Source organism: Camelus bactrianus, chromosome 2, assembly GCF_048773025.1.
Source record: "Camelus bactrianus isolate YW-2024 breed Bactrian camel chromosome 2, ASM4877302v1, whole genome shotgun sequence".
NCBI lineage: Eukaryota > Metazoa > Chordata > Mammalia > Artiodactyla > Camelidae > Camelus > Camelus bactrianus.
In genome coordinates, this window is record NC_133540.1 from 27,625,379 (window position 1) to 27,649,614 (window position 24,236).

The 24,236-nt window shown below is 33.4% G+C and overlaps 2 protein-coding genes across 3 annotated transcripts in view; one reads left to right on the forward strand and one right to left on the reverse strand.

Annotated features, from left to right (window-relative positions):
• Positions 1-24,236, reverse strand: part of ARFIP1 (ARF interacting protein 1) — a 1,058,373-nt gene that overhangs the window by 448,652 nt on the left and 585,485 nt on the right. The gene's annotated exons all lie outside the window — the stretch shown is intronic.
• The window catches only part of FBXW7 (F-box and WD repeat domain containing 7), a 97,322-nt gene that overhangs the window by 35,325 nt on the left and 37,761 nt on the right, over positions 1-24,236 (forward strand). The window contains exon 1 of one of the 2 annotated variants that reach the window (XM_010968504.3): positions 2,011-2,372. The exons of the other annotated variant lie outside the window; for it this stretch is intronic. Within the exon in view, the coding sequence (XP_010966806.1) occupies positions 2,226-2,372 (147 nt within the window). The 5' untranslated portion in view covers positions 2,011-2,225. Of the gene's footprint in view, positions 1-2,010; positions 2,373-24,236 lie in introns of those variants that run through there. 2 annotated transcript variants of the gene reach the window in all.

Sequence of the window (24,236 nt, forward strand, 5' to 3'; positions counted from 1 at the left end):
CCTCTAGCTCCTGGCAACCATCATTCTACTTTCTGTCTATAAATTTAACTACTCTAGGTACCTCATATAGGTGAAATCATACAAAATTTATCCTTTTTTGACTAACTTATTACACTTAGCATTATGTCTTTAAGGTTCATCGACGTTGTGTCAGAATTTCCTTCCTTTTTAGGCTGAATAATATCCCACTGTATGTATGTACCACATTTTTTTCCATCACTGGTTACTTAGGTTGTTTCCATTTCTTGACTATTGTGAATAATGCTGCTTTGAACATGGTTATACAAATATCTGTGTGTGTGAGCCCTTCTTTCAGTTCTTTTGGTTGTATACCCAAAAGTGGAATTGCTGGATCATGTAGTAATTTTTTTGAGGGAACTATATTTTCCATAGTAGCTACATCCATTTTGCATTCCCACCAACAGTGCACAAGGGTTCTAGTTTCTCTCCATCTCTGCCAATGCTTATTTTTCTGTGTGTGTGTGTTTAAATAATAGCCATATTAATAGGTATGCATTGTGGTTCTGGTTTTGATTTGCATTTCCCTAATGAGTAGTGATACTGAGCATCTTTATGTGTGCATATTGATCATTTATATATCTTCTTTGGAGAAATTCAGTTGTTTACTTTTGTGTAACTAAAAATGTCACCTCTGCTAATAACTGCATTTTTGACTACATTTTAAATTGTGGTATCAGAGAGAGGTGAACTTTTAAAAAGTAGCATTATGGTAGGACTTGGGGTATTTCTTCTGTGTGGATTGATTTCCTAGTAACCCACTTTAGTAAGACATATCTCTCCAAAGTCAAAAAAGTACGCCCATTTCTGACATTCTTCTTTGTAATTCTCTTCATATCACATTCTAAATTCCCACTATAACAGTCCATAAAAGCTATTGGAAGAAGAGATAAGTGAAGTGACTACCTATTGGAAGAAGAAAATAGAATGGAAGGAGAATCAACTACCTGAACATTGTGAATGGATAGTTCACATCTATTATCTATCATCTGTTAAAACTTCTGTCAATTCTCACACTAGGCTTTTTTTCTTACCTTTATAACAGTCCACTTCTTGGATTTGAATATGAAATGTAGCATAAAGATGAGTTAACACTGGCATAAGTAGTTAATTTAAGGAAATATTTGAGATAATACTGACAAGTTGAGGTTAGGGCCACTTTGAGGAGTGTCTTCATCTCCAAACTTTGTCTTAGGCATCGGGGAACCATTGAAAGTTCTTGAGGAGTGGATTGTACACCACATTCCCTCTGCATGTTTTAGGAAGAGTTACCTGACTGTTAAGAGAAATCAGGCCCTACAGATTTGTGAGGAACTGGTTACTTATTACTCATTTTATTATAATTACTTTCCATCACAGGTTGTCTTTATAAATACTTGGGTTTTTAAATATATTTAGTCGGTCACATGACAGTTAATACTTTTAAGTGGAATTACTAAGTGTTTCAGAATTATAGAGATTGAACTGGAATTTGCAGACAACTAAAATGTCTCCTGGTAAGATTAATCTGAAGTGTGTATTAACAGCTATAAAGAGCTAGAGTAGATTATGTCTTAGTATAAGATAAAGAATGATATGTATCGAAGAGGGAAAGAGCATGCTTAAGACAAACACTGGAAGATACAGTGCTCATTCTGAATATATCTGAGATAGAATAAATACATATGTATATTTGGGGGACATGCATAAACACTGTCCTTAAATTTAAAGTACAATTCAAAACTTACCTAAAATGTTAATGCTGATATTTGGGTAAGCAAAACTTAATAAGATATTCAAGAGAAAATACAATATTTATCTTTTGTAATTTGCTAAAGAAAACTTTACTTTCACTTTCTAGGGAGTACCTAGGTTAGTCACTGGAGAAGTTTTCAGAGGGACCCTACAGCCCAGCCCTGCTGTGGTTGTATTCGCATTACTGACTGTGCATGGGAGGCTCACCAGCTGTCTGACTGGCAGGAGCAGGAGCTTCACTTCAGTAGTTTATAATTCCTGGCTATTCTAGGATAGTTTGCACTTCACCAAGCCTCAGACAGGTCAGGACACTTGGTAGGAGAAGGTTGAAAGACAAAAGCAGCAGGCCTTGGGTTCTCAGCCTTTTTTTTTTTTTTAATTCGAAAGTTATATTTTATTTTGGTGGTTAGAGTTTTTAGTAATGTGCCTGTATTACATGTAGAGAGTAATCATCAGCCAAGAGGAATTTTAAAATGTCAAAACCGGGAAAAGCTACTCTAAACCATGGCTTGGTTCCTGTTGATCTTAAAAGTGCAAAAGAGCCTCTACCACATCAAACTGTGATGAAGATATTTAGCATTAGCATCATTGCCCAAGGCCTCCCTTTTTGTCGAAGACGGGTAAGTCTCACATGTTTGAAAAATGGAAATCTTTATTTAAATGAACTGCTTCTGCCTCCTTTGGTGGAGAAATGCTTCAACTTTCAATTGCTGCTTACAACAGAAACTATCAGTGCATTATATAGCCAGTGAAAACTTATCTAAATGATAGTTTTAATAATATGACAGAGAACCTTGAGGGCAAGGTTACCCAATTCACCTTTTTGTCTCTTTCATTTATTTTTATGATATTAGAATTCTTTAAACTTACTTAAAGTTGGCAAATGTAAAAAGTAGGTTTTGAAATATGTTGGCAAATACTAAACACCCAAATTCGTGGTTTTTATTTTGTGGTAAAAGCAAAAAAGCTGATGGTACTGTCCTTATGCGTGGGAATTGCAACATTTAGCTCTTTTTTCAAGAGTTTATCTGGTACTTTAAACTGTAATATTTTCAAATCACTATTTCTTAAATTCAGACTTAATAGAGATATTACTTTTGCTGTTATACAAAATAAAAATAGCATGCTATTGTGTGGCAGTTACGAATCAGTTTATATATAGACAATCCTGAACTAACAAACATTTTGGAGAACTCGTGCTTATCTGTAATCAGGTTATGATCTATTGAATGTTTTTCAGGATGACATTCTCCTACTCCCCACCAAGTTTTGACCTTGTTAATATTAACAGTTTTGTTATATTTTCTGAGTTACTTGGTATTGCCATTTTGAATTACTAGCTAAAGCGATATATTTTTAGATCTTAAATGTGTTTAGTATCCTGAACACACTAAACCAAAAAAATATAAAATAAAAAACCTGTTGGAGACTGAGTATTTGCATATATCAGTGCTATTAGTGTTTTAGTTCCCTTTTTAATTCCCCACCCCCTTGCTTTTTTTTTTTTTTTTTAACTAAAAGGGAAACATTCTATTAATCAAGTAGGTTAACTCCTAACTCTCTAACTCCTAAGAAATCTTCCTCCTCCTTAGTAAAGAGAATCTTCTATTTGCTGGGACTTAAATAGCTTTTGTGAAAATATGTTTTCTAGTTACCTTAGTTCTTTTTGAATTGTTTCTGCTTCTACTCTAAATGAGTGGTGGCCATGTTGAATACATTTTGAGTTTTAAATGTAATACAATTTCAACATTGAAAATAGAATATAAGTATCTCTGTCACACTCCTGTTTTCTTCTTTACTATGTTTTCAATAAGTGTTTCTTTTATTTTGTCTTCTTTCACTTTGTCACTTTTCTAACTTCTGAATGAGGTCTCTGCTCTGATTTAAGCATTTACACAGAGGCCTCTAGTAGCTTTAAAGTCATTACTAAACTAATTTATTGTTTTAATACTTCTATGAAAGAAAATACCAATAGAAGTAAATTTTTGAATTAAGGAAAAGAAATGTAGATTTTTTTTAATTAAAGAGTTAAGATACTAACACTCAAGATAATTTTGTTCTTTCTTATTGAATATCTCTGATGGCCTTAAGTACAGTACATGGTAGATTATGTATGTTTTCTGTCTTCATCTTTTTAACAACTACATGAAACTTAAAAGGCTCAGGAGCAGATTCTATGAGAAAAATTAATAGAGAACTTCAAGGCTTTCCCTCAGGGCTTCCTAGGGTCACTGTTCAGTTTGACTTTTCTAAGTTACTGTTATATTAAATTATAGCCTTGCATTGATAATAATGTAATATAATAATATATTAATGCAATGTAATAATATTTGAAAAAATAAAATTCAAACTAGAACGTTTGTGGGAAGATAGTTAAAAAATAAAATTAACACATTGAGTTTTAGACTGCCTGCCAATACTTTACTATTGCATAACTCATTGACTCTGACTACTAGAAATGTTAGAGGGATAGTGTAATTATATCCTCTCCCCTCCTTTTTGCAGCTGGTTAATTTAGGTAGCTTTAAATTGATTCACATGCTCTTTGTTATTTAATTTACTAACCTTCCTTTGGTAATGTTAGTTAGACATTTTTAGTGCATTTTTATCAAAGATTTAAAGAAGACTTTTTGTGTGATATGTAGTTAATCATATTTTGTATCTAATATCTAATATGCCTTTCACATTAGGCATGTTTAGCTTGTTTGAGTCAGACTGTTACACACTGACAACGAAGTATACAGACTTCTCTATTTTTTAGGCCATTTTTTCCCTACCAAGTAGTGAGCTAATATATAGTGATCTCTCACAAGACTGTATGTAGTCTTGACCTATTAAAATTTGAAAAACGTGTTATTGCCTCTCCATCCATCATAGGGGTTGATCCATTTAATGTTACACAATGAAATAATTTTGAAAATTTTGAAAAATTCTGTAAAATGGTTGTTATAACTACAACTTCAGTTTGTAGCTCTTCAAATGTTTTCAGGAAATTTATTTACTTCACTGTTAAGTATAATATTAGTCCTGGTAGTCTATGTTATTAGCATGTGGATTATTTTGGTTTCTCATCAGAGATATATAAGTCCTATAGGTAATTCTTAGTTTCAGGAATATTTGAGAATACTTGTTGAGTATATAACTTTATTCTAAAAGAACTGATTGTCCTTTAGAGGAAGAGAAGATTTATAGGAACTCGCTTACATAAAATCACTGGAAAATTGTTTTATTTTTCTTTGAAGTTGAAATAGCTAATTAGGATAATACTGTATTTCCTAAATCCTAAGGTACGTCATTATTCTACATTTTAAACACATAAGTAAGGGTACATCTTGATGGAATTTCATAGCTTATCCTACAGCATTTTTTCTTTCTAGTAATAAGAGAAGGAATGTACTTTATGATTAATAGTAGTGTGTTAAAGAATTTACTTCAATACTTAAACCTCATTTATTAAGTCATTTTGGTTTTGTTTGGAGACTTTTAAACATTTAAAATATTCTCACAAAGTTATCCTTCAATGTTCATATTTTGGTAGAAATTTCCAAATGACATGCAACTAGTGGTTTATATAGGGCTTTTAAAGATGTCTGCTTGATTGTGCTGGTTTATAGGCAGATAATGTTTTTTAGGGCACCTTATATATTTCTTGGGTTTGAACCATGTACTGATTGTGTAGCATAAGCATCAGCAACACAGCTGACTAGGAGAACAGGGTAGAACTGCTGGTGGGAGTAGCAGGGAGGTGAGGTGGGGCCATCGTGGTACAAGGACTTACCTGAAACCTAAGAGCTCAGGCAGTAATGAAGTATATGACTGGGATAGTTGAAGTAACTTTGTAGCGATTGTATTTCATATCAAGTTTTGTTTAAAATACCATACTTAAAATAATTTTTCTTTAAAGTGAAAATTAAATTAAAATAGAGTATTTGTGTCATTTGAGAAAATATTTGAGTTAATATTACTCCTGTGTATTGTTATCATTGAGGGTTGGCTTAAATCAGGGGTCCACAAATGTTTTCTGCAAAGGGCCAGCAACTATTTTAGGCCTTGCAGACCAGCTAGTCCTAGTCACTGTTAGAACCACTCAGTTCTGCCATTGTAGCATGAAACAGCTGTAGGCAGTACTTGAATAAGTGGGTGGATGTGGTTGTGTTTCAATAAAACTTTATTTATGAAACAGTGATATATAGGCTTTTATGATTACAATGATACTATAGTAAATCTTGTGCCTGTATCATTTTGCTTGAATATAAGTTTCAGCTAATAGTAAAGTTTTAGAGATTGTGAGAGCCATATATGCCTTTCATTTCCTTTAAAAACCCTCATTCTCTCTCCTAATTATTTTGTAGTGATGTAGAGAAAAAAATTTGTGTCTAATCCCTAGCATTTTAACATACTGTTTATTAATTTCCCTCCTTGATGTACAGTAGTAGTATAATAATGCTGTTAATAATTGCTGTCATTTTAAAAGAACCTGCTGTCTCTTCTAGGCATTGTTCAGCTATTTTGTCTATTTTAATTCATTCTTAAATGATTTAAATGTTTGTTAAGTACTATAAGTTAGGTATTATCTCCACTCACTAGACTAGAAAACTAACATTCAAACAAGTTACCTCTCCCCAGTTTTCTTGGTAAATAGTAAGGCTGGTATTTAACCTCAGGACTCTAATGTTGCAGATAGTAGCCATTCTCTTTCTACTATGTTTTGTGACCACTGTATTTTTTTTTATGAGCTTTTTTTCAACTACTATTACATTAGTATTGTGGAGGTTAAGCCTGGGTGCCTATCACTTTTGACATTGTTTCTTTGAGAAAATACATTTGAAGATTCTACAAATAACTTTTGGTAGCATGGTACATTTATAAATTTAGGACTTTTTGTGTAATCTCTTTAAGACGTTTCATTTGTTAAGTTACCCCATAGATTATGCAATGATTACAGTCATAAAAAACTGGAAATATTCAGACAGTATGCATGTTTGTTGTCTTTTTGTAAGCTGAGGGATGATACCTGCTAAAGAAAAAATATGACCCTTGTTAAAATCGTAAGACAGACTTTATTGAGGGGGACTGTCATGATAGGTACAGGGACCTCTACATGGGGGGTTCACAGTAGGAGAGACAGATTGGGCTTAACTCTTAATATAACAAAGAAAAGTGAAACTTTATAGCCAAAGAACAGTGGGGGGTCAATGGGTAGAAAATTACTAAGAGGTAACTTCTGGGGTAGAGAGGAGATTCTGGTTAAATGAACTTAACCAAGGTGGTCAGACGTCACCTGGGGGATGATAAAGGATAGTGAACCCAACAGATATGGAGAGGGAGATACCAAGCATGACTGATTCAGCAGGATTCTTGCTAAAATTTGGTTCATGAGAGCATGCCCAAGGACAGGGTCTAGTTGAAAAAGAGCTCAGAGGATCCTGACTAAAGTTTGGTCAAGGAGAGAATCTTTGTCACACATCAGGGTCTGTGTTTGCAGACAGCAACTCAGAACAAGGTGTCTGGCAGATTAACCATCCTCAAACTGCATCAGTTTGTTCAATTAGTACTTTTGAACTTGGTGACAAAAATTAAAAATAGCATTATACCTCTCTTACCTCAATACTCTTCTTGGATTCAAGTCCTTCCTTCATTGTTGAATTATTAATGATACTAATTTCTAAAAACCTATATTCAGAATGTTGATCTCATCAAGAATAATGTAATTTGTTTTTGTATGTATAATCTTCAGTTAGTTTAAGATATATATCATTTTAATCTTATTATGCTCCTTTAGTAGATTGTTGATGAGTCCATTGGGATCTTTTCAGAAAGGTCTGCCAGTTTTACCAAACAGTTGTATTGACTTTGAATCAGAAAACAACAGCCATAAAATTTTCACTTGTATAAAGATTTTGTATATACTCAGAAAGTAAACCATCATAAACTTTTCTTGGTAAAGCAAATTTGTGGGTTATTACCCTCCTGAATTTAATAATTTGGTAATCCCCTAAATTCTCTGAGTTCAATGATGATACAGAGAATTTTAATTTTTTTCAATAATTAATATCTTTTGCTTCTCTTTATAAAAATTAGACATCTCAGTATGTAAGATTTAGAAACAAATGTTTCTTTACATTTTCCTAAATTATCAGTAATTCCACTGCTCAGAAATAACCACAATAAAATTTTTAAGTGAATGATTTTTTTAACAAAATTGTTACTTTAATTCATTTTTAATACATTGTGGTGTGCCATGGCTGTAGTTACTCAAAAGTGTATAATCTGCCAAATGAACGTATCATCATTTTCCTCTCGTTGATTTGGCCAGTGACCTGCTTTGAACTTTTTTATACATGAATCTTTAACATCTCTGTACATATCTTTCTAGAAATAGAATTTTATTGGGTCAGGAAGTATGCATTTTTTTTAGATTCTTGAGAAATGCTGCTAAATTATTTTCCAGGAAGATTGTACCAAATGAAAACCAGCATGAGGGACTTCTAATGTTTTAAGAGAAAGAAATCTTATTCTAAGCAGATTTATTCCTACCATGGCAAAGTTCTATGGATTTTACTTGGTTGATACTATGTTATTATATTTCTATGTTTATTATTCTAGATTTTTTCTTGAAGGAATTTTTTTCACTTTGAGAAAATAATGGTATATGTTTAGACTTAAAACATTAGAAAAATATATAAATAGGTCCAGAAATTATTTGTTGCTCATGGTGATCCTTTTTTATTCTTTCTGGAAAATAATATTTGCCATAGATCTGTCACCTGTACTACTTTCAACTACAATTTTCTTGTCTTCCCATAGTTTTAAAAGTATTGTCTATGTTTTTATCTAAATAAATGATCCATGAGTATAGTTTTATAATTTATCATTGAGTGAACAATTTTTATTGCATATTATGGTTATCTCAGTTTTTGTCATTTTAGTATATACTTTTACATTTCTGAGTTTTAGTATGATATTTGTACAGTTTAAATGATAGCCTCTCCCAAAGTATATTGCTATTAATAATCTCTACTACAGGAGTACTTTTCACGTTAGCAAAATTAGCTGCCAGAAGCACTTGCACATTTCTTAAAGCACTACGACTTAGTCTTAAATTTCTGACATAACTTTGCCTTTAGCCCCAGTCCAGGTTTACCTTTTATTTTTATTTTTACACTTTAGTCTAGACATGATTAAGTCTCATTTAAGGTAATTGTAGCAAGACTGCTTTTCTAAAATGTCTTGATGCCTGAAAGAGCATTTCATGAAGCCCAGCATTTGTTTTATGGAACACTTAGCCAGGAGGAAATAAGGATATTTCCTTAACATACAGAAATATGAAGCCTTTAAAAAGCCAGCTTTGTGTCCCCCTCCCCCTTACCAGCGTGTTCGTTATCTGCCAGTTATATTTGTGCCTCTTTCTCCAAATCCTTTCCATGACCTCACAGTCTAGCTTATCTCTCTGGTTGGAACCTTCCTCCTGGCACCGACTGTATCTACTATTGTCCTCATCCAGTAGTGGAACATATTGTAATTTTTGCCGTTACTTTTGGCCCTTAGACATATACGTAGCGCTCAGTGGTGTTATTTGACAGCTTCATGTAGTTGTCTTGTCTCCTCAATTAAGCTATAAACTCTTAGACTTCAGAAATTGTCTTTAATATCTTTTTATATTCCCAGTGACAGGCAAGAGAAAGTATAAATATTTGTATGACCAATCCGTTGAAGTTTTTGTTAAGCGTGGAAAATTCTTTCAGGAGTTTTTGTACTGTTAGAATATGGCATGTTTTTGTTTACTAAATGTTTTTAAATGAATGTGCAGCTGTGATTTTGAATATTTCATTTTCTAAATATAACTAAACTTAGATATAGTTTGACACTTAATTTTAAAAGTAATTACTACTTAGCAGTTTTGAAAATGAAGGAGAAACAAACATAGGGTACAGTCATTTAGATAGCACTTTTTAGAGTCTACTGTAGCCAAAAAAGTCAGAAGATGCTGAAATGAAAATTATTATAGTACTTTGGAGAGAAGGAAGAACAGGGTGATGCTATGAGCATCAAGTTTGGAGAGTGATTTTAATAGGGTACCTGAATTTTTCTAAGTGAGTACTCTAAAATGTGGCTTTCTAAACCGTCTTTCCACACGTACATTCCATTGGAACTTGAGAAAAAAAATGACATTTTCAGATCAATAGATGTATTGCCACTACTTATTTTATCAGTATTAATTAGTTACCACAAATTAGGTCATTCTATTTTAGATCCTATCAGTTTCTTCTTAAGAATGCTTCATGCATCATGCATAAACATGAGTAAACAGAATATGAATCATAAATTTTCTTGTGGCATTTCTGTACTGTGCGAGGCAGTGGCTGTAAACAAAAAGGTGATGATTCTTCCCCTCCGCCTGTGGATATGCAGAAGTGAAAAATGAAAGTCCTTTAAGAATCTTATAGTTAGTGGTAAAACCATAAATAAACCTTTATAGTAAAAAAGATAATTGCTTAAATGGACCCATATACAGAGTACTGTGGGAGCATAAGAGGATCACCCAAGTCTCAATGCAAGTAGCTCATGAAGGCTTCACAGTAACTTTAAATTAAAACATGAAGGATGCTTGCGGAGAAGATAATCAAAGAAGTTATGGATAGAAGGAACATGTATTATTGCTTGGATCCACATCTTGTTTTTTTCACATTAATTATACTGCTGCAAATTATTCATTTTATAGCTGTATATGAAATTTATTAATAGTAATATCAGCCAAAAATATATATATTAAGAACTTAGAACAGAGTTGGGACAACTTTTCTAGAACCTGTAGATATAACAGTGAAGTAGGTGGATAAAGATCATGCCCTCATGGAGCTTGGATTCTAATTTAGGGAAACAGAAAAGTAACTGTTAATGCGAATGTTTTGATGATGATAAAATAGGATAATAGTATAATGGAATCTAAGTTGGGGTACACGGGAGACACTGTTCTAAGTACTTCCCATATATGAATTCATTTAATCCTTAAAATAGCCTCATGAAGTAGACTGTATTGTATTATCCCAATTTTACAGATGAGGAATCAGAGATATAGGAAGGCTAACTAACTCGCCCTAGAGGTGGTAAGTGCCGGAGCTAAGATTCTAACCTGGGCTTCTGGCACCAGCATCAGCACTGTGGTGCGCTGACCTGGGGAAGGATTTGTTGAGTGAGTGGATCCTTAGCTTCCAAATGTTTCAAGGGTTAACTTTGGCCATGTAATCCTGGAGTTTTAGATACGTAGTTCATACTTTGTTTTCACAATTTATGATGACCTCAATATCTAATTGCTGATAACGTTGCTTTCTAGGTGTTTTTGTCATGAAGTGTGCCTCAGTTGTCAGATATTAATGCAAAGCAAATTATAACATGGTTTATAAATCTACGACATCATAGAAATAACTGCCACGAATTGTTATCCGTTTTGTTGATAGATAACAATCTGAACAAAATAGTTTAGTAATTTGAACATCACAGAGCAAGGCTATTTAAATTTGTAAGTTGTGTTTTATAGAAACTAACTCAACATTAATTAAGACTTGCAATATGGGAGACAGATGAAAAAATATGCTAAAAATAAACTTGTTACGAAGCTCCTGGCAGAGTAAACAAGTAGGCAATAAATCCATGGTTTCTTGTCTGCAGACCAGAAATCCAGTAAGCCCTGAAGACTAAAAAAATATTTCAACAAATTAGCCAAACCTAACCCTAACTAACATGACAGTCGCTTTTATTGTTTATCTGAACATTCATATATTTTGTTGCAGAAATGTTTGTTGTAATGTACTGAAAGTGTTCTGTCGTGTACTGTTACATATACCACATTGCCCTTCTAAACTCCAAAAAGTTTTAAAGTTGGGATTTCTCCAAAATTGTGGAACTGACTGCACAGACCTTGAGTTTTACAGCTGTCATCCATACATGAAAAATAGAATACACTTTGAAATGTCGAAGTAATCTTAAGTCTCTGAGTACATTCATATTTAAATGCTTTAAAACATACATTATATAAATGAATACCTAAATTTTATTAACCTGGTTACAGGCAGCTCCATATAATACAATGAAATATATTGTATATATATATAGTTTGGAGCTTATATATTATTTTTCTTCAGTGACTAAATGCAACTCATGCTAGCAGGCTGTATACTTTAAAATGAAGGATGAGAGCCCTAACCGCTTTTTTATTTTCCTCAGTATTTCCATGGAATATTAACACTACTAAATTAATTTTAGTTCTGCTAATATGTTTAGGCATATACATAACTCCCTGTGTGTGATGCTAGTATAACAAAGATGAATAAGGCAGAGCCCTTCCCTTAAGGAGGCCACCGATGCTTTTTGGTCTTTGCGAGTTTTGTTTCATTGTCTGTGTCCCACCATCACATATCACAATCAGAGGAACATGGATTAATTAGTCCATTCAACAAATGAGCAGCTACTAGTTGCCAGACACAGTTCCAGGCACTTGAGATACATCATTGAACAAAGCAGAAAAAAAATCTTACCTTTTTTATAATTTAACATTTTAGTGACCCTGAGAATTCCATTTCAACGTGGATCTCATGTTTGGTCTGCTGCAGTTATACCGTGTGTCACCGGACTCCTTTATTCAGTTGTACACTTTTCATTTCTAAATTAACTGGTGATAATTTGTGTTATAGTTTCTTCATGTGTATCTAAGGTTACCTCCATACACATGCATGCATACGCAGACACACTCTACCTGACTTGGTAGGATTATGTTGATTACTTAATTGAAATGTATAATCTATGAGTTTTCAAATTCTATTAGGTAGTATCCAGTGTAGAATATTTTGAGGCTCTGAAAGATTAGATATGATTCCATATTATTTCATTTTTCATGTTCTTGCCAGAAAATAGTAGTCTTTAATATCCTATCAGGTGATAGTGATCTGGATATAGTGATTTTTTTCTGGGTTGTACCGGGGTCAAAATTAGAGTTCTTGTTGACCCCTAACTTGCTGTGGAAAGTTGCATAAATTAATGTGTGTCTCACATATAAATCAGTTAAATAATGGTAGATATAATAATGGTAGATACAAATAATGATAGATAAAATTTAGGATTTTTTAATTGTGATGTAAATTTTACTATAGAAATAATACCAGCAAGGACTACCATTTGTGGTAAAGCCGACACTCTTATTTCCTATTGATTTTATGAGTACCCATGTGCAACTCATTTCTTTACTTATACATAATATATTGCTTTATTCCTACAATGTGTAGAAGGTAAAATAATTACAGTAGTTTTTTTTTAAGTAAATCTGATATGAGATTAATAAAAGTTTCTCTTATGATTTTGGTAGTGTCTATGTGTTTGTGTGTATATATATGAGCTGTATTAAAATTTTTTCTAGGTCTGGGGTAACAGTCAGCAGTTAGTTTTTCTCAAACATTAATGTATTAATATTGACCCTGAAGCACATAGCTGGTTAGCCATTTGTTTATGATTATTTTATGATATCTTCATGTAATGTTGGGAAAATCTGTTTTGAGAGAAAAAAAATATGATGATGTTGGATGAATTTCTGTTAAATTTCTTCTCCTTGCTAATATTGAAAATGAAAATGGAAACTTGTCAGTTATTCCTATATTTAATTACACTTTTCTGTGTGGGTGATTTCATATAGTTCACTTGGGAATAATTTAAGCTTAAACAGCTTTTCACTAATCCACAAAAATCTCTACCATATCACTTTAGATTTTAAAATGTCATTGTTACTACTAGTTTGAACATGTAGGGGCAGTATAGTACTGTTTTTGTAAATCTTGTCTGAATTTGTGGGTGTTATAAATCTGTAAGTGTTCTTAAAAGTTTGTACTTTGAGGAAATGCAACTTTATGTCTTACTTTTTAAAGGATGATTGGTAGTGTTTTGTTAAGTTGGAACTATTCTTTCAGTTCAGGTTCTTATATATATTATACAAAAGCTATTATATTAAAGAAGCACATAGCTTTGATTTATATTTGAAGTCAAGGAATATGTTAAGCTAGTTAACAGGGAAAATGCATTTTTATAGTTAGACAATAAAAACGAGGACAAGTGGATTCACGGAAATGCTAACATCAGTGCAATTTTCCTCTTATTCATTCTGTACCAGCCTTTCAAAATGAATGTTTAATCATGAGAATTTTTTAAATTAAGTCTTAATTTTTCAACCTGACAAGTAAATAAAACTTAGATTCCTAAACAAGCTTAAGATTCTTTAACTAGTAAATAAGTTTTCAGTGTCAAAATGATTAGGGTTATCACAAAATTTATAGTAGCTTTTTTTTTTTTTTTCACTTAACAGAAAACAACTGAGTAGTTATCTCTTCTGTGCATTCTATCTATTCATTCAGTCTGTTCAACAACTCTTAGGAGCCAAGGATGACTTCAGGCGTTTGGAGTATGACAGAGGATGAAACAGGCCCAAATCCTTGCCCTTGTGGAGTTTCTAGCAGGACAGCAGACGGCTTAGGAGCAGAAATGATACAGTCATTTAGACCTGGGGTTAAGTTTTCAGCCCCACCGCTTACCAAGCCGCCTCTGTAAGATGGAGATAATATAGTACCTACTTCATAGGGTTGTTTTAAGGGTAAAATGAGACAAGGTGTAGAAAGCATGGTTATGTAATAAGAACTTAATAACTGTCATGAAGTCCACATAAGACTTACTTAGATGTATTGGTAAAAATTAAAAGTAATTCTCCTCATATAATAGTACTTGTTTCTTTCACTTTCAGTTAGTATTTTGAGTATTTTTTCATTTTTAGTTTCTTCAGATTGTGAGAGAAGTGCATAAGACCGATTTTGAGTAGTCATTTTTCTTAAACAATTTCCTGAGTGAGTGTTAATCTCTAAATGGAAAGATACTGCACATAAAAAATTAATGTGATTTGGATCTACTTGCATTATATAGATTCATTTAGTATGACTATCACATATATATAAATTAACCCCAATATATCTTCCTAAATTAAGGAGATAACATTGCCATCTTAGTATTTTGTTTGGAGATTCTCTGTTCAGAATAAATGTGTTGGCCTCAAATACCAATAAATTTAAAAAATTAAATTGCTGTGTAAGAATTAAAAACATAGTTTATTGATTCACATATTATGTTAGCAGCTAAAATATCTAGCAAATAGTTTTCCATTATGCTTTTTAAGTTCTGACTTCATTTTTTGCCCCTGAAGTTCCCAAAATAAGTTAATTATGAAATAGAACAAACTTGTTAGTATCTTTGAAAACCAGCTCATCAAAATGGCACCTGATATATTATTACTATATAAGAACCGAGGCTTAGAACATTTAAAGAATCTGATTCTCAAGTCTTAACAACAGTGCTTAGAAATTTAGATCTTTGGTACCCTGTGCTGCTCTTGTTTTTTATTTTTTGCTTACGTGGAAACCCCTTGTTTAACACACACGTGCGAACACAGGCACAAGCCCGCACACCCCCAAATATACACAAATAAAATTCTCATCACCACCACACCCGTGTTTAATAGCTTATCTTCTGTGTTCATGCGGCAACTGCTTCACTGAGGGGAAGTGTTGTTCTGCCGTTTTCATATTAGCTTTGTTATCATGCAGGATTTTCAGCTGCTCATACTCATTACCATACAGCTGGTATGTAGAGAAGGGAAGGAAGCAAGCAGAAGTTGTACTGTCTACAAGAATAAGAAGCTCTCTTGCAGATGGGGTGCTGGCAGATGGGGCATGTGTTTGAACAGGTTTTACTAATAACAGAGTGCATTAAAAATCATTCCGAGAAAGTCTAAGGTCAGTGCCATGAATTCAGAGCTTGAGAGGTTGTTCAGCTTTTTGTAGACCTTTTTAGAATATTAATTAACTCTAATGCAAAAAAGTAATAAATGGTCAACCACAGCCTCTTCCAAAAATTTTTTATCAGCTTTTTTTTTTTATTTTAGTATACTTTGTTTCTTTTTCATTTAAAAAGCATGAATAACTTTTGGCTAGTGTTTCTCATCATCTTGCACTGTATTTTGTAGTCTTCAAATATATTTACTTAACATTCTCAGAGTATGTTTATATACAAAAGTGTTTTGTATACATGCTTTGAACATGTATACATGCTTTGAGCAATGTAATAACATTCTTCAGTTTTGATATATATATATATAAGAATATTTATTAGGAGATGAAAACCAAAGAGGATTTGGAAATCCATAGTATAGTGTTGACTACATTGAAGATTAAGATGAGATGTGTTCCAACTGCATTCAGAGTTAGAATTGAATGATATGCCCCTACATGTATCTATTGTTAAATTTATTACTCAAAAAACCAAAATGAATAAAGTAGTAATTTAAATATCAATATTTTTTTTAAAGATATTTCAGTTGGACCTAGTCCTTTTGACCCTTTTCATTAAGTGTAGTGTTTCTTAATCTATCTCAGTGGGAGCTGGTGATAAAAAGCAGATAAAGCAAAATAAAGCTAGGCAATTATATGTAAAATACCCAGTTTTCAGTTTAATTTTAATGGAAATGGAACTCACCCTGTTATTCTGTTCACAGAGATTAAAAGATATATTGCCAAATTTTTAAAGCTAATATTAGTTATAATGCTTTTGATAACTCTCAAAAACTTTCATGCTGTATATTTCCTGTCAGTAAAACAGAGACAAAAAATGCTATCTATTAGGTTAAGACCTATGAACCAATAAAACAGTTGATAAGTGAGATCTGTAGGAAATGGTGTACATTAAGTTGTTAAAATTGTGAATTCTCTTTAATAGTAAAAGTTTATATTCTGTTGGGCTTTTTTTAAGGTACAAGAAGTCCTAAACCAGATTGGCTTTTAATAACAAAGATAATTGTATTTTCATTGCATATCAAAGTGTATATTTTCTTCCAATGTAATTTATACTTGAATTGTGTAACCATTAAATATCTAGAACATTTTATTACTTTTCCCTAAGGGGGAAAACATATAAAATATTATAGATAGTAATATGTATAATATAATACTAAATAAGTTACAAATATATAAAATGTATTGTTCACAGAATAAGGAAAGGTGATATTAATCATCTTTCCTTGTGAAAATTGTGAGTTTTTAAATTATGCTGAAAATGAGTACTTTTCACTTATTATTTCTGTAGTTCTGTCATTGTAGATTAGAGTATATCTCACATCGTTAATTAGCTCATGTAAGTATTTTTTATTGATACCCTGATATGTGCAGGAACTGGTGAGGAGCTGAGGTACAACAAGAATCAAAATAGACGTGGTCACTGCTCTTATGGAACTTACAGTCTAACGGGGAGGATAGACAAGGACTTAATGTGCCCACACTGTGACAAGGTGTTGGGTTTGTCAAGCACTGTGGTTAACAGCTTTAGAGTGGGAGGAGGTGGCTCTGTGAAGGAAATTGTAGATGACCTATACACAGATAATTCCCATGTTTTTATCTTTGATCTAGACCTTTTTTCTGAGCTCCAGAGCCAGGTGGAGCATGATATCCTCACCTGGATGTCTCAGAGACACCTCAAACCAATAAGACTAAACTTGTGGTCCTTCCTACCCTAGAAAACAAAACAAACACTGACCCTTGTTCAGTCTGCTCTGTTATTTTCCATCCAGTTGCATAAGTAAGAAACCTTGGTATTATCGTTAATAACTCCCTCTGCCTTACTTCCCGTGACCAGTCTGTCACCAAATCCTATGAGTTTTATGTCCTAAATACCACTTCTGTCCGTCTCTAATGCACTTAGCTAGTCCACACCGACATTACCTCTTGCATGGTCTAATGGAAAATCTTCCTCCACGGTCTGTCCACATCCACTCTCACTTTCTTCCCCATTTTGGGGGGGGGCAATTAAGTTTATTCTTATTTGTTTATTTATTTGATGGAGGTACTGGGGATAAAACCCAGGACCTCATGTATGCTAGGCACACACTCCACCACTGAGCTATATCCTCCCTCCCCACCCCCGTTTTGTTTTTAACTTTACTTTCTGAATGGTATTTCAAAAGGTATGTCTGGATTATGTCCCTCCCTTGACTAACTTTACTTTTCATTACTCTTATGGTAAAGACAAAATCCTTTGTTGAGGTCTTGTATAATCTGACCCATGTCTACTTCTCTAGCCTCATCTTGCACCTGTCATAATACCTTTATTCTATGCACTGCAGCCCTCGGGGTGCCCCTCCCCCACCGCAACACAGCTTAGTCCTTCAGAGAAGAGAAGCCTTCTCTGAACCCCAAAACTGTATCAAAACCTTAACATTATGCATTTTTCTGACACTGTAGCATTTACCATGGTTTTAGTTTTGCTGTTTTAATGTTTCATTATGTTTCTCCCCTACTACACTATAAACTCCAATCGTGAAGCTGAGACCATACTTAATTTAGCTTATGTATAATAGGCAATCAAGTAAATGTTGAATGAATGAGTGTCTGTGGGAGATTAAAATAACCATATAAATCTAAATTTGTTATAATTATGTATCCTAGGTAAAATAAAGTTAATTAGAGGTACCTGAAACAATAAAGTGTAGGATAGAAGCCTAGAGATATGCAAGTATCAGCAATGATGTTTACTGCTAGGAGGTGATAACCACACATGGATCAAGTTGACATATACTCAAGATGGGCTGGCTCTTAGAAAAAGATCATACGTGATGAAATTAAGAAACAGGGCCAACATGGTCACCACATATCAAAGAGCATGTTCTTTATGTACTCAGATAGAAAAGCCCTCAGTGTGTGTATACACATACACACATACGTATTATTTGGTTAGTACGTAGTTTTAGGCTGTCTACGAAACTAAAAAATTCAAAATCAAGTAGAAGTCATAGTTCCCTGTTAAGTGCATTTGGGTTAGAGTAACCAATAAAGATAACACGAAGTAGTGTCTTCAGTAAGTGTTTGTAACTTTTGCCAGTTTTCTGCAACATTCAGATCATTTTAGTAATGTTGAAAGACCTAGTAGCCTCTTTGAAAGGACCTTCCAATGGAGATACTTTGGTGTATTCTGCTCTCAGGTCTTTTTCATTATTTCACTTTTTAGAGAAATAAAACGGAACATGAAGAATGAAGGGTAGAAGATAGACGTTCTTAGGGGATTTGGGAAAAGGAACCTAAATCCAAGTGTTGCTGTGGACCCGCTTTCATCAGTCTTCCTTCCACTGTGCCTACTGATGGCTGCCTAGCATCTGTACAGTGTCAGAGAGGGTGGGAGCTGTTCATCGAGGACCCGTTGGCAGTAGCGTGTTAACTTGCTTTCGAGCTGCTCTTAGTAAATTCCCGGAAGTAAAGTGGATCAGAGTATACTGTTAGCTGCCTAGTTTGTCTTTTCCTTCCCTGTGTCTATTGTGAGTCTAACATGAATTTCATCTACACATCACACATTTACATGCTGAATTAGCTCACGAAGCATCTTGGAGATTTCTTAACTACCAATACTTCTTGCTATGTATGTGAAAATCCTATTTCATTTTCTATAAACTGGACACCAAGATCTGCTTGTGTTCAAATCCCACCTACCTACTGAATAGTTTTGTGACCTTGGGAAAGTTACTTAAACTCATTGCCTGTTTCTTGCCTGTAAAATGGGATAATAATAGTACCTACTGCATAGGGTTATTATACAGTTTCAATGAGTTAGTATATGTAAAGCATCTAGAAGGGTGCCTGGCATATAGTGAGTTCTCTTCCCTGTATACTTCATTTTCTTAAGAGAACATCTTAAAAAAAAAAGAGTTGCTAATTCAAACTTGAATAGTTTACAGTATCTTTGGCAGTAGGCACTGAAGGAGCACTCAAAGCAGATTAAAATCTAGTGTTTATTTTTCCTTTATTCTTTTGGTTTAAAATATTGTCATGTGTGAAAACAATTCTCTCTTTCTCTTTTGAGGTCCATGCATTGTCATATAACTTGGGCAATTTTATTTATCAGTTTTATTGATTTGTCAGTTTTTTTATTGACTTGTCTATCCTTCCATCTGAATTGGGGGTGTTCTTCCAGGAGAGAGACTATGTCTTGCTCAATTTTGCACCCTTTTTGCTTAGAGTCTGGCTTTCAGGTTAACCTGGCTAAGTATTTCTAGGATGTGATAGGTCTAGATCTATACAAATAAAATGTTTGAATTAAATGTTTAGTTTTTTCCCCTTCTTGTTTCATTGTTTAGAAAATAGAGAACCATTATATGACTCAGGATTCTGTTGGGTGAGACTGATGATATTATAATGAAATTAGGGGTTAGAGGCTCACCATAAATTTTTCTCACAGTAATTTCCTTTTCCTATGCTTACCTGTATGTAAGCAAATACAGTGAATTTCACAAAGTTAAAGTCTTTGAAAATAAATGAATTGGTAGGGAGTAAATTACTTTGTCCTAACAAAATCTGTTTATTATAATTGTTTAATAAAAGCTAGTTGAGTAAAGATATCTTAGAAACTCGTATTTAGTTTTACTCTTTGCTATTTACATTGTGATCGTGATTAATATGTCTTCATTTAACATCTCTTGAAAAATATTCTAAGTTCTTAATATGCTATTTTGTCTCTTGATAAAATAACTTTAAAGGAAAGGCTTAAAATGAAGAAGGGTGTGTGTGTGTGTGTGTGTGTGTGTGTGTGTGTGTGTGTTTATCCCAAGAGCTAACAAAATACTACAATTTTAAAAATATTCTCGAGTTCAACATCTTTTTGGCAGCCTTAATTTTATATTTTTTGGTAGATTCAAGCTATTCCTCCCAGAATTTTTTTTCATGTTGTAGAAGTTTGAACATGCATTGACTCAAAAAAGCAATTTAAGATCTAGTGTTTTGAACTGTTTTCAGATCACTATGCAGTGGTTTTCATCAGACCAGCTGTGTGTATAGAACAGTTCTTAATTAAGTTGTATGCAAATTTGTTTAATAGTCATCAGGCCATCATTATATACTATACTTTCATGCAACTGGTAGGAAACTCATGATGTCCATCCCATAGAAGGAACTTTTTAGAATTATGTATCAAGTGTGACAAACTTTCAAAGTTAATTTGTGTACATTTAGAGGCCTTAAGTATTTATAGGTAAATATTTTTTAAGTTATGAGCTGAATATTAAAGAATTTTTTAATAAAGAAAATAAACTTATAAAATATTTCTGTTATGATAGTTTTGCCAAGATATCAAAGTCCTCCTAACCATCAATTTTGCAGTTCATTGCAAATAAAAAACTACTATAGATCAAATACCTTTTCAAATTAATAATTATTTTGAAAATGTTTCTACGACAGGCAAAATTATGTCAAACCCTATTCATGACTATTTCCAGCAATATTTCTTTGTACTCAGATTTTATTCACTGAATCTTCAGTCTTTTGGAATCTCCTGAAAAGGTAGGGGATCGTGTAAGCATTATGCTAGTCATATGATTCTTGATACTTTCAAAGCAAAGAATGCATTTTGTTAAATTATATATACAGTAATTGCTTTAAAATGTAAATTGATGTTTCTAGGATGAACATTTAGAATCCTCCTTTTTAAATGTGGTGGGGGCATGATTACTGGGTTTTTCCCTACTCATTTGACAACTACTCAAACACTTGAATACTTAAAAAGCAGGTAGGCTACTCTAATAAGTAAAGAATTGATTAAAAATCACTATGATGTGCACTTTCTAGAGGAAGAGCCAGGTATGATTTATGTTTCTTACTAGCTAACAGCAGTATGGAATAGGTACTTAATAAATGTTTTTAAATAAGTGAAATAAGTTCTTAAGTTCCCAGATTTTGATTCAGAACTAGCATTTTTAAAGATTGATTTAAGTTATCCCTTCTCATTTTGAATTCTTCTGGAAAATTTTTAAGATACTTAAGAAGAAATGTTATGTTTTAAAAAGTGTAGTAAGTTTGGATCTGAACTGCATGACATGCTAGTCAATTATTTATAATTGAACATAATTATCAAAATCAGTAAGAAAGCCACAGAGTTGAGAATAACATTTGTATTTTAGATTAAACAGATCCCAGATGGCTACATGCCAGTGAGTGTACCTGAGGGTTGTAGCTGAGGCTGTACTAAACTTTCAAGGCTTTTTCCAACCTTGAGTTTCCATAATTATCTTCTGAATTCCTTTATGATCACGGAGAAGCAGTTTTTAAAAGTTTATCATGGATAAAATCATTTCACCTCCAGTAACTAAGGGTGACCATATCTTTCACCATTGTAGACATTTGCTAAAGTAGGGCTGGCAGATATGTTAACAGTATCTACAGAGATCTGAGCCCAATCTCTTTCTTGAAAAGAGTAAATTATCAAATGGAAAGATAAAATCGGAACATAGAAAATGGAAGAACAAAGAAATAGAGAGATGGTATGGTAGATACCCCTTCATTCTTACAGATTTGAGTCACTAGATGGAAGGACTTTAGACTATTGCTTGGCACATGGTACAGAATAATTAAATATTACCTACTATGCTCTCCCTTTTCCAAGTTTAGGAATCTTCTGGGACAGGTGCTAAGTTTGAGAATTAGTATGAGGTGACAAGTGATGAGGGAAATGGAAGAGTAATTGCTACATGAAAGAGTTGAAGATTTCAAATACAGCTATGCATTTTCTCTGTTATCTCTAATTTCAACAAGTGAGAATTACTTTATGAGTAGTCTTCAATTTTATATACATTTTTGAAAACATGAAAAGTAATATAAAGACATATCTACAGAAGTTGTTTATTCTAGAAATCCTCTACTGACTTCACACTGCACTTGGAATTAATTACATCCAAACTCTTGACCGTAGTCTACAAGATCCTACGTGATCTGGCCCTTGGTTACCTCTCTGACTTCATCCTGTACCAGTCCCTTCCTCTTGGCCAGACTGGCCTGGTTCTTGTTGATCTAGGCTCGACCCTATCATTTTGACTTAAAAATTGTTTCCTGAGTGATACAGTTCAAAATTAGCCACAATTCTCTACTACTCTCTGTTAACTACCTACTTCTTTCACAGTACCCATTTTATTTCTCTCTTACAGCTTAGCATTGTATGAAGTTAGCTTGTTCATTTATTAGTTTACTTATTATGTGTTTTCCCCCACTGCAGAATGTAAGCCATATGCGACTAGAGCGCTCATCTGCACTGTTTGCTTAGAATAGTTGTTAGCATATAGTAAGGAATACTTGTTTATTGACAGCTTAAAAAAAATAAGGAACATCTCTTCTTAAGCCACTTAGCTGACCGCTGTGTACATTTTTATATATTTATGTAGGCTTTTCTCCATGCGTACACATGCACATACACATATGCATATATATTTTGAAAAGGACCCTACTTTGTATCATGTTTGAGCCTCACATGCCTCCTACTTACCAGTAATTCTTCCTGTCGTTCTGCACGTGATGAACAGTTTCTAGGCTTTCAAAATGCTCTATAGTGAAGTCTGTTCCTTAGAAGGAGGCTTTGAGTCTGGAGGCTGGAGGGGCAGGGCATGGGGAGAAGGGGCTGGGAGTAGAACAGGACAAAGTAGTTCATTTTCCAGGCAAGCTGCATTTTGGAATAGCAGAGGTGCTTTTGGCCACGTGTTGGTGAGAGTCAATGAGTCAGTTATCCACCTTTGCTCTGAGTTACATTTTTTATTGTCTTTTCATCAAGTTTTATGGTTAAGTATATGATTTGAATGAATGTTTATTTAAGAAATCTCTTATTTCTGCACCATTCCCCCCTGTATTCAAGAGCACAGTCTGCTTGTATGTATGATTTCTGGTATAAGTGCCCATGGAAACAGAAAGACCCCTTCTTAGTCAGCGTTTGTAACTGAAATAAAAAGTCTACAGTCTTCACACCCACACAGCCAAGTTCTCCTTGTACAGAAAGACACATATTAGCCCTAAAATGGAAGAATGAGTCATGGCAGGAAGTACTTTTGAAGAAACCATTACTAGTAAGTTAAAGACTATTTTAACTGTAGTATTAAATGTTTGAATTAGGAAATAATAATACTAAGTAGGTTATTCCCTAATGAACCTTACTATGACTAGTGGCTGGTAGATGTTTTATAGATGTTGTTAATCCTTCAAGTTAACAATGTGGCCTTTCCACGTATATCTTAGGTCCACAGATGATAATTTCCTTCTATTTCCTCAACATCTACCAAATTTCTGTCTTTTAAACTTAGAAACAAGACTGTATGTTTTGTGAAATCTCAGACTATTTAAATGACTATTCCATTTTTTGACCTCCTAAACTACCCAGGTTGGCACTTAATATCTAGTCAAATATTGTCCTCTATTAGTTTCTTGTCTTGCCAGTTGAATTTTAAGTCTCTTGGGGGTGGAGGTTATTATGATGTTTTTAATTGACTTCAGTAGCATTTTGCAGATATTGGGATATAGTGGGTGATTATTTCTTAATTGATTGATTTCATTTAACCTAAATCTTTCATTTTCTGTGACTTTCTCCCCGGTTACTGTATCTTTGCCTCACAT